At 52.2% G+C, this 11,314-nt stretch overlaps 1 protein-coding gene across 2 annotated transcripts in view; it reads left to right on the top strand.

Annotated features, from left to right (window-relative positions):
• The window catches only part of LOC135103739 (uncharacterized), a 4,655-nt gene extending 1,524 nt beyond the window's left edge, over positions 1-3,131 (top strand). The window contains exons 1-2 of one of the 2 annotated variants that reach the window (XM_064010418.1): positions 1-113; positions 2,821-3,131. The exon at positions 1-113 is cut by the window's left edge and continues 1,524 nt beyond it. In XM_064010418.1, coding sequence (XP_063866488.1) covers positions 1-90 — 90 coding nt within the window. In that variant the 3' untranslated portion in view covers positions 91-113; positions 2,821-3,131. Of the gene's footprint in view, positions 114-1,796; positions 2,116-2,820 lie in introns of those variants that run through there. The other variant, XM_064010417.1, reaches the window with a different exon arrangement.
• Positions 3,132-11,314: the final 8,183 nt, after the last annotated feature.

Here is an 11,314-nt window from a genome sequence, read left to right as displayed (position 1 = left end):
CGAGCCCGGTCAAAGCTTCCTTCAAGGCCTTTTTTAGGCCTGCGGCAGTCTTACGGGAGGAGGACGCAGCCATACAAACTTCCCCAGTAACGCCTCCCACAGTGCCTCCCACAGTAAGTCGCTGTACCTTACCTTGCTGCACCTTGATTAACACGCCAGATAACTTTGTGGCGGGTAAGACCTTCCTTTTTAGGCACAGTTGGCAGGTTTTTCCAGGGACAAATGGATTCATGATGTGGTGCGGGGTAAATTGTTAGAGTTTGATGTTGTTCCTGTACAGTCTGAATTCCCCAGACCTCTCACCCTATCCATTACTGACAGGGAAGCCCTGGATAATGCTATGCTAACTTTCATACAACAGAAAGTGGTTGAGAGATGTTCCCATATATCAGACCTTGGTTTTTACTCAAATGTTTTCCCTACGAGAAAAAAAGGATGGCACGGCTAGGGTTATTCTCAATTTAAAGAACTAAATGACTTTGTGAAACATGTTCATTTCAAAATGAGTTCAATTAAGGAGGTACTTAGTTTACTTCAGGAAAATTGTTTTTTCATGACTATTGACTTCAAGGATGCATATTTTTCTGTTCGTATTCAGCCTGAGGATAGGAAATGGCTGCGCTTTATGTGGAATAACCAATCTTTCCAGTTTACCTGTCTTCCTCAGGGGCTTACATCTGCACCACGCATTTTCACTAAATTACTTAAACCTATCCTTTCTCACCTCAGGAAACTTGGGATATTGATTGTCTGTTACATTGATGACTGCATTCTCATGGCTTCTTCAGCTCAAGAGTTGGAAGACAATGCTATGTATGCCTTGCAGATGTTTGACTCTGTAGGTTTAACAGTCAATGTCAAAAAGTCTGTTTTGTCTCCTACTCAGGAAGTGGAGTTTTTGGGGATAATTCTAAATTCTGTCACGATGACTGCCTCTTTACCATCACGTCGTAAAGAGAGCATTAAAGCCCATGGTTTGAGTTTGCTTAGAGGTGGATCTACTCTACATGACTTGGCTGCGTTTATTGGTCTTGCCGTAGCCTCCGAAGCGGCGGTGAATCTAGCCCCCCTCAGGTACAAATACCTGGAGATTGTTCGAAATAAGGAACTTACTCTGAGCAAAGGTAACTACAACTCTGTTATTTCACTTGATAGTCATGCTCGGGACATAATCCGGTGGTGGATTGATAACATCGACTCTCAAACTAAATCTCTGGTATCCTGCCCCCAGATTTGGAAATTCACACTGATGCTTGCCTAACGGGTTGGGGGGCGAAGGTTGGCGATGCTAGGACAGGAGGTCATTGGGCACATGCAGAATTAGATCACATAAATTGTCTGGAGCTTAAAGCCATCCTTTTGAGCCTAAGATCCCTCTGCAAACGCTGCGAACAGACTCACATCCGTCTTCGGTCTGATAATTCTACCGCTATCGCCTGTATTAATCGCTGTGGCAGTACTAAATTGAGCCTTAATACCCTGACGGAACAGATTTTTGATTGGGCTGCGATGAGGGACATCACTTTATCTGCCGAGTATGTCAGGGGAATTGACAATGTTGAAGCGGATGCAGAGTCCAGAGTCCGGAACATTGACACTGAATGGATGCTGTTACCCTGTATTTTCAATAGGCTGTGTGAAGTATTCTTTTTTCCGGACATCGACCTATTTGCTTCACGTATTAATGCCCAGTTATCTTCATACGTTTCTTGGAAACCTGACCCTTATGCTTCATTTACCAATGCGTTCACGTTTCCCTGGTCTAATTGGAGATGTTACGCTTTCCCTCCTTTCAGTGTCATTGGCCGGATGTTGGGAAAGATCCTGGAGGACAAGGCGACATCCCTGACTATTCTGCCGCTCTGGCCTACCCAGGTCTGGTTCCCGATGGCCCTCCGGTTACTGATTGCACCTCCCCGCCTTCTTCCTCGCGCTTCCTTAACACTACCCCAGGACCCGTCGCGAGTACATCCTCAGACCTCGAAGTTGATATTGTCAGCCATGATCCTCTCTGGCGATCCTTTGCATACAGAGGCCTTTCGCAGGAAGTTGCCGAATTTCTGCTTCAATCGTGGAGACAGAGCACGAAATTACAATATGGGCCGAATATCAAAAGATGGTTGTGTTTTTGTGTCGGCAGGAAATTAATCCTTTTCGACCACCTGTAAGTTGTTTGTTGGATTTCTTGTTGCAAGAATTTAGGAAGGAGACGGGACGGAGCTACAGTTCTTTGAATGTCGTTCGTTCTTCTATTTCTGCCATTGCTAATATAGATTCCAAACCCGCGGGCCAGCACCCTCTAGTCTGCAGGTTTATGAAGGCAGTTTTTCTATTAAGGCCATCTTTACCCCGTAACTGCTCTACGTGGGATCCAGATGTAGTCCTGACGCACATAAGATCTTTGGGGCAAAATGAGGGCCTGTCCATGATTCAGTTATCTGGGAAATTGGTCATGCTCATGCTCCTGGTATCCGGACAACGTGGCCATACTTTACATCTTTTGGACACTAGGAACATGACAGTTTCTCGTTCTGAGGTTTGTTTTCGAATAGGTGATCTTCTGAAAACTTCCAGACCTGGTGTTCATCTCTCTGAGCTTGTTTTTCCGGCTTATTCTCCAGACAAATGTTTATGTGTATTCACCACTATTTGCTGTTACTTGGAAAGGACTGCAGGGATTAGGGGCTCTATTACCAGGTTCTTTTTAACTACTAAGGCTCCCGTGCGGTTAGCGTCACGAGACACTATAAGACGCTGGACTAGGAATGTCATGAGGGATGCAGGTATTGATTTAACAATTTTCTCACCTCACTCCACCAGATCTGCCTCCTCCAGCAAGGCATCCCTGACTCTACCTGTCTCCACAATCATGGCCACTGTGGGGTGGTCGTGTGAGTCTGTTTTTGCTAAATTCTACAGGAGGCCGTTGTCCAAGCGGACAGATTTTGCTAGTGCAGTGTTGGGCTGAGGAGGTTTCCTTCTCTTGATTACTTGGGTATTTATTAAGGTATACACATACATATAGATTGTTGATTTGCACATGGATTGCAGCCTGTTCTATTATTTGTGTTGAGTTTCACTTCTGTACTACCTTATATCGTTACTTAGGAAATAAATGGTTATTCTTTGTCTATTTTTCTTTTGACACCACTAAGGACTACGTTAGGTTTGAGGAATCACTCTTAAGCTCTCATTGCCTACCTCGTGACGCAGTTAACTACCGTGAAGTGAAATTATACGATTAAGCGAGTACTTACCGGTACGATGGTTGATCGTAATTTCACGAACAGTTAACTGCGTCACTGAGGTGTAAATGCCCTCCTTTTTTCCCTCCCAGTGTTTTGTCCCCTCGTTAGGTTCTTTCCTACTGATGTGCCTCCTTGTCAATGATTGGCTGCTTCCTCAAACCTCTCTAAAGGACTGGCTTGCTGCGTCCGCTACTGGCATCTCATTTACTACCTCAGTGACGCAGTTAACTGTTCGTGAAATTACGATCAACCATCGTACCGGTAAGTACTCGCTTAATCGTATAAATGTAAAGTGAACGAGTGGCTGATACAATACAGACAGCAGTGATAAAAACAGTGAGGCTTTTAGATAGGTAACATTAACTATGTAACCTTTAGTCTCTAAGTTGTCACGATATTCTATGTAATGTAGTGGTGACACCCTCTGTAAATTATGATGTATTTGGTATAAATAAAAAAAAAAAAAAAAAGAGAGCGAAAGAGAGAGACAGAGTGAGAGACACAGAGAAAGACAGAGAGACACAGAGACAGAGAGAGAGAGAGACACAGAGACAGAGAGAGAGAGAGACAGGCACACACAGAGAGAGAGAGAGAGAGAGAGAGAGAGAGAGAGAGAGAGAGAGAGAGAGAGAGAGAGAGAGAGAGAGAGAGAGAGAGAGAGAGAGAGAGAGAGAGAGAGAGAGAGAGAGAGAGAGAGAGAGAGAGAGAGAGAGAGAGAGAGAGAGAGAGAGAGAGAGAGAGAGAGAGAGAGAGAGACAGACAGACAGAGAGAGAGAGAGACAGACAGACAGAGAGAGAGACAGAGAGAGAGAGAGAGAGAGAGAGAGAGAGAGAGAGAGAGAGAGAGAGAGAGAGAGACAGAGAGAGAGAGAGAGAGAGAGAGAGAGAGAGAGAGAGAGAGAGAGAGAGAGAGAGAGAGAGAGAGAGAGAGAGAGAGAGAGAGAGAGAGAGAGAGAGAGAGAGAGAGAGAGAGAGAGAGAGAGAGAGAGAGAGAGAGAGAGAGAGAGAGAGAGAGAGAGAGAGAGAGAGAGAGAGAGAGAGAGAGAGAGAGAGAGAGAGAGAGAGACAGACAGAGACAGAGAGAGACAGACAGACAGACAGAGAGAGAGAGAGAGAGAGAGAGAGAGAGAGAGAGAGAGAGAGAGAGAGAGAGAGAGAGAGAGGACGGAGAGAGAGAGAGAGAGACGGAGAGAGAGAGGACGGAGAGAGAGAGAGAGAGAGAGAGAGAGAGAGAGAGAGAGAGAGAGAGAGAGAGAGAGAGAGAGAGAGAGAGAGAGAGAGAGAGAGAGAGAGAAGCTGTACCAGCAGTACCTCATTAGCCGAACCCCCACCCCCGCCCTCCTCTACACCTGTCTCCCTTCCTACAAGTTCCGGCATAAACACCTCCACCTCGCAGACACACAGTACTGCAACCTCCACACAGAACCAAACCCACACCAATACCTTGCCAGCAGTACTACCGACTCCCCCAGCAACACCAGCACCAGCCCCAGCCCCAGCAGTTCCGGCTTACTCCACGAGCACCGCTGGCAACACCACCACCAGGAAAAAAGTATAAAAAAAAAAGAACCGGAACAGCGAGGTCAGAGGAGCCTCTACCACCCAGGGGGCCGGCCCCTCAAGGTGACAGACCCCAGCCAAACCCACGCAGATTTGCCGGTACTGCAATCGGAAGGGCCACAGTACTGAAGACTGCCACACCAGGACTGCTGAGTTGAGGCAGGAGCGACTGCTCCGGCAGGTCCTCGCGGAGGGGGATACTTGGACGCTGCCTCCCCATCAGTATCACCTCACTTGCAGCCCTTTCTGCAGCCCTTTCCGCAGTCTCGCCCGTTTTCAGCTCAGCCTGTTAACTGGGGCCACACTCAGGGCTGGCAATGGAACCCGCCCGCCCTTCGGTACCCCCAACTGAGCCCTGTCACACCCCTTGAGGCAGGACCACAACTCCCTCCAACATGATAAGGCCCGACCGCCACCGCCACCAATTCAAGGTTTATCTCCGCCAATGTACGTGGTCTCCGAACGAACATCAGAGACCTAACCCACAACTGTGTACTACGACACGGTGCAGATGCAGTTGTGGTGACGGAGACCTGGCTGAACGGAGAGGTGGAGCCATCCTTCGGCAAAATAGGTGGCTACACTCACTGGGCCAGGAGAGACCGACGGAATAGAGCTGGAGGCGGAGTGGCTGTCTGCTTCAGGGAAGGAGTGCAGGCACAACAACTCGACGTGGACACGCCGCCGCAGCTGGAGGTGATGTTCTTCCGGGTTGTGCTGGCCAACCACTCTGCCCTCCTGCTGTGCGCCATGTACCGCCCCCCCCGACAAGGGCCTGACTCGCTCCTGTACCTCAAGGAGGCCCTAGATGTCCTCCTTGTGACTCATCGCTGCCAACACTTTTTGCTTGTGGGCGACCTCAACCACCACCCTGGAGCACGACGCCTACGAAAACCTCCTGACGGTGCAGGGCCTGAAGGACCATGTGACCCTTGCCCCACTCATGAGCGGGGCGGGACCCTGGACCCCGTCATATCCGACCTGGAGGAGGACACACTCAGCTGCCACCAGCTGGGTCTCGTGGGCAGCTCTGACCACCATGCTGTTCCTGACCCAGTGTGGACATGGGTGTGGCTCGTGACGAGGCCACCACTCGCACAGTCTGGTTATGGGATAGGGCAGACTGGGGCTCCCTTCGCCGAGACCTGCGCAGGACTGACTGGCCTTCCATCCTGCAGGGTGGAGCGGAGGTACAGGCGCGAGCCTTCACTTCCCACCTCTTGGCGCTCCAGGAGCAACACGTGCCCCACCGTGAGTTCGTTGCCAGACCAACGGACCAGCCTTGGTTTGGCTACCGTTGCCGCGTTGCCGCCGAGGCGAAGTATTCTGCGTGGCTCCGCTACAAGCAGAGTCCTACTCGGCGCAACAAAGACCTACATCGTGCGGCCTGCAAGAGGATGGTGACGACCTGCCGGTGAGCCGTAGGGAGGTGGGAGGGAGGACCTGCGGCGCCAGCTAGGAGGCCCTGGAGTAGGCAACAAGACTTAGTGGTCCCTTGTTAAGGGCAGACAGGGCCTAAACCGTCAAGACACTGTCCCTCCTCTCACAAGGCCCGACGGAACGGTGGCCACCAGCAGCAAGGACAAAGCCCAGCTGCTGGCCACCCTTTTCGCCGGGAAGATGGAGGTGGACGACCCTGAAAGGTCACCGCCTCTTCTGGAGCAGCAGTGCAGAGAGACTGTAACCAAGGTGGAGGTGACGCAGGGGCTTGTCGAGCGTCTGCTGCAGGGGCTCGATGTACAAAAAGCTACCGGTCCCGACAACATCAGCCCGCACGTTTTGAAACAATGTGCCCGCGAGCTGGCTGTACCCCTCACCACAGTCTTCTCTGCCTGCTTACGGGAAAATACCTGGCCCTTAGTGTGGAAAGAGGCCCGGGTAGTTCCCGTACACAAGAGGAGCTCCAGGTCTGACCCAAAAAATTATCGACCCATCTCCCTGCTCTCTGTGGTGGGGAAAGTGTTCGAGAGGGTGGTGGCAGATGTGGTGTGTCGCCACCTCCAGGACAATTACCTCCTCTCGGACCAACAGTTTGGGTTCAGACCTGGGCGGTCCACCTCCGATCTCCTCATGCTCCTCACCGGGGGGCTGGCAGGACGCCCTTGATGGCGGCCTCGACTCTGTTGTGGTGGCCCTGGATATAGCGGGCGCCTTCGACAGGGTCTGGCATGGGGGCCTTCTGGAAAAGCTGAGGGCAAAGGGGATCCAGGATGACCTCCTTCAGCTCCTTGGCGACTACCTCCAAGGAAGGACCCTCCAGGTCGTTGTCAATGGGCAAGCGTCCGAGTCCCTCCCGGTGAGAGCGTCAGTGCCACAGGGCTCAGTGCTGGGGCCAGTCCTGTGGAACATCTACGTGGACGATCTTCTCCGACAGCTGCCGGCGGTCTCAGCTTATGCTGACGATTGCACTCTCTCCTGTACCTACCCTAGACACGAAAGTGTGCGTGCTGCTGAAGAGATCAATCAGCAGCTTGGGGTAATACAGGAGTGGGGGGCACGCTGGCAGGTGACCTTTGCTCCGGAGAAGACACAGGCAATGGTATTCTCGATCCCCCGCTGCCGAGCCAGCAGTGGAGGGAGGGCTAAGCTTTGGTGGCCTTCCTCTCGAACTCCAGGAGTACGTCAAGATTCTTGGGGTGGAGGTGGATCGAGGGCTGCGGTTTGACCGCCACGTCAAACACATTGCCCTTAAGGCCTCACACCGAGTCTCCTCCTTGAGGAGGGTGGCCAACTTGCTCGACAGGAGAGGGAGGCTCTTGCTCTACAAGGCCCAGATACGGCCTTATTTAGAGTATGCCGCCCTCTCCTGGATGTCCTGTGCTGACACACACATCAACAAGCTCGACGGCATCCAGCGACGGGCGCTGCGACTGGTGGAAGCAGCAGGTGCTCCAGCCCATCCTGAGACTCCCGTCGACACGTTAGAACACCGCAGGGACGTGGCAGCCCTTGTGGTGTTCCACAAGGCACAGGTGCAGGGTGTGCCACATCTGGCGGGACTACGGCTGCCCACCAGAGTCACCTCGCGGGACACGAGAACGGTGTCATACAGTGGTGACTCAGTGGAAGTGCCGCGTTCCCGTTCCAGCCAACACCAGCGCACCTTTTGGGGGCGAGTCTCCAGACTGTGGAACGTCTTCGCGTCCTCCGTCCCTCATATCAGGGGGATGGATACCCAGGACGTGAAGTTAGCAGCACACCACTGGAGGGGCTCGTTCCCAACCCCCCCTGCTAACAATATTAATATAAGTCTAACATAAAGAATGTATATATATGTATATATATTTATATTTGTATTTGTGTGTTGTGTCCCACCCCTAAAATAGGTTGCACACGGCAGTGCGCCTTCGGGTGATAATGTACCTATGTTTAAATAAAAAAAAAAAGACAGAGACAGAGACAGAGAGAGAGACAGAGACAGAGAGAGACAGAGAGACAGAGAGAACAGAGAGAGAGAGAGAGAGAGAGAGGAGAGAGAGAGAGAGAGAGAGAGATAGAGAGACAGAGACAGAGACAGAGAGAGAGACAGACAGAGACAGAGAGAGAGACAGACAGAGACAGAGAGACAGAGAGAGACAGAGAGACAGAGAGAGAGAGAGAGAGAGAGAGAGAGAGAGAGAGAGAGAGAGAGAGAGAGAGAGAGAGAGAGGAGAGAGAGAGAGAGAGGAGAGAGAGAGAGAGAGAGAGAGAGAGAGAGACAGAGAGAGAGAGAGAGAGAGAGAGAGAGAGAGAGAGAGAGAGACAGACAGAGAGACAGAGACAGACAGAGACAGAGAGAGACAGAGACAGACAGAGAGAGAGAGAGAGAGAGAGTGAGAGAGAGAGAGAGAGGTAGGACGTAGGCCTGGGAGCTCCGTGTGTTTGTGTTTTTTTCTGCGCGCCATTCGTCTTCTCCTTGGTACCAGGATACATCAGTGCCACAGGAAACGTAAGTGCAGTGCAGTGAACCACAGTGAAACAAAGTGATACACACGCAGTGTCTTAAAAACACGAAAATACTGTACTGAAGGTGTTGTACTCCACTGCACTACTGTGTGACCTGACTCCGCCGCGTGACCTTGAAAAGGGATCAGGCCAACCGCCGCCTCACTCACTACAGGTGTATTCAGGACTACTTAATCGTCAGACGAAGAACGCTAGTTGAAGAACTGAATACTGTAGACACTCTCCTTGCCACTCTCACAATTGAAGAAAAGCAGCAGAGGTCAGTCGCGTGTTCCGCCCGACCTCACAACATTATAGCAGAGTGGGAGGCAGCGACTCCCGCGCCCAGCGGGGACAGTACTTCTCAGCCTAGTCGCTCTCCCTCCCCCACTCGCTCATCCTCCCCTTCTCCTTCCCCTCCTGCCCCCTCTCTCACTCTCACCCAGCACACCTTGCCTGAGGAGACGGAATCTTCACCACCCACGTGAGGTCACAATCAGCAGTGTCGCCAACGACGAGAGTGGGGCTGAGAGGCAGCACAGCTCACAGCAAAGCAACCAGGGAGCAAGCGGGAAACGCCGACATCCCAGGAAAAAAAAAGAGACCAGCTACAAGAGGAAATACGCCTCAGTCAGGGCAGCAGCCACGACAAGAAGCAGTCGGTCCAAGGCTGCAGCAGGCCAGGTGTCCTCACTGCAGGCGTCACGGTCACACTCAGGAGCAGTGCCCGAGGAAGGCGTGTGAATACTGCCAAGGCCGCTCACACTCCTCCCTCCATTGCCGAGTGAAAATAGCGGACGAGAGGCAGAAAGAGCTGGTGCAAGCAGTCCGGCAGAGTAGCCAGGATACGCTACTAGCACTGAGAGGAGTAGTCTGGCAGCTGCAGCAGCCTACGACTCAACAGAGGGTGGGGCCCACACTGGTAGCCCCCCCAGGACCGCCAGTTTCCCGCCCCGCGTGGCCCCTCACCCAGCACACAGCGCCTGTCTTCCAGTATGGAGCAGCACCGCAGCACTCCCCGGCGAGGCTACACTCCTACCAATAGTGAACACAGAGTGGTGTCTGCAAACCTAAGAGGCTTCCACACAAATGTGGGGGAACTCACTCGCAGCGTTATCATTAAGAATAATGTAGATTTAGTGTTTGTGTGTGAGACATTCCTCGATGATAAAGTGCCCAGTACCTATGCCCGTGTCAGAGGCTACTCCACCTGGATTAGAAAAGACAGAAGTACACAAGGTGGCGGTGTAGCGTTCTGTCATACAGAGACTCTCAACGTCCAAGTGATGGAGCCTCCTATACCAGTGCCCAGAGAACTTGAACTCATCGCTCTGAAAGTAATAGACTGTAACGGGAAAAGGCATATTGTGTGTGGGCTGTTACCGGCCTCCATGTCAGGGACCAGAGATATTAAACTACCTCACTGAGAACCTAGACACCATGATGACAGCCAGTCAGTGTGACAGCGTGGTGGTGTTGGGCGATCTTAACCAGCACATGGTTCAGCAAGCATTCAACACGCTGCTGGTTGTGTACAATCTACACAACCATGTCACATTCCCCACACACCGCTCCGGCTCATCCCTGGGACCCCGTTGTAACGGACCTCCCTCACCACTCCATACAGTGCTTTCCCCTAGACTTTGTTGGCACCTCGGACCACATAGCAGTCTTCACCAAGATCCAGTTCAGAAGACCAAGTGAGGAGACAACAGCTCGCAATCTCTGGCGGTGGGAGGCGGCCAACTGGGACGCTCTCCGGGCTGCTCTGAGGAACACAGACTGGGGGGAAGTACTGAGTGGTGAGGTTGACCAGCAGGTCCAGCGACTCAGCGAGCTGCTCCACGCCCTCCAGCTCAGATGGATGCCTCACTCCAACCACACCACCAAGGCATCGGACCTGCCCTGGTTTGGCCCAGAGTGCCGCGCTGCCGCTGATGCCAAGTATCGTGCCTGGCGTGCTTTGAAGAGGCACCCCAGTGCCAGAACCAGGCAAAGGCCACAGAGCGGCTACAGCGCGCATGACAGCCACCCAGGAGTGGGCCATGGATGAATGGAAACGCGAACCTCAGGAGCAAACTGAGGGGTGGTCAGGTCGGCAGCAAACGTTAGTGGAATCTCATTAAGGAACAACAGGGTGACACGCGGGGATGTTCGGTGCCTGCTCTCATCCGGCCAGACGGTAGTGTAGTTCAAACCGCCACAGACAAGGCGAATCTCCTGGCCGCCCACTTCGCCGCAAAAATGTGCATTTCCGAACCAGAAAAAACGCCACAAATACTACCACAGATAGTGAGTGAAAAAAATAATGAGCATAGAAACCAGTGAAAAAGAAGTGAAAGTGCTGCTCCGAGACCTGGACGACAAGAAAGCGGTGGGGCCTGACAGCATCAGCCCCCGCCTGCTTCGACAGTGTGCTGAGGAGTTGGCGCGCCCTCTCGCCGCCATCTTCAATAATAGCTTGAGGAGCAGCACCTGGCCCAACTTGTGGAAAGTGAGCAGTGTGGTGCCAATTCACAAGAAAAGCTCAAAAAAACGAAGCAAAAAATTACCGTCCTGTGTCCTTGTTGCCGGTGCTCAGT

The sequence above is a fragment of the Scylla paramamosain genome, chromosome 9 (genome assembly GCF_035594125.1).
Source record: "Scylla paramamosain isolate STU-SP2022 chromosome 9, ASM3559412v1, whole genome shotgun sequence".
In the NCBI taxonomy this organism is placed as follows: Eukaryota; Metazoa; Arthropoda; class Malacostraca; order Decapoda; family Portunidae; genus Scylla; species Scylla paramamosain.
The sequence above is the reverse complement of the archived record's forward strand: the minus strand, read 5'-3'. Positions and strand labels throughout refer to the sequence as shown.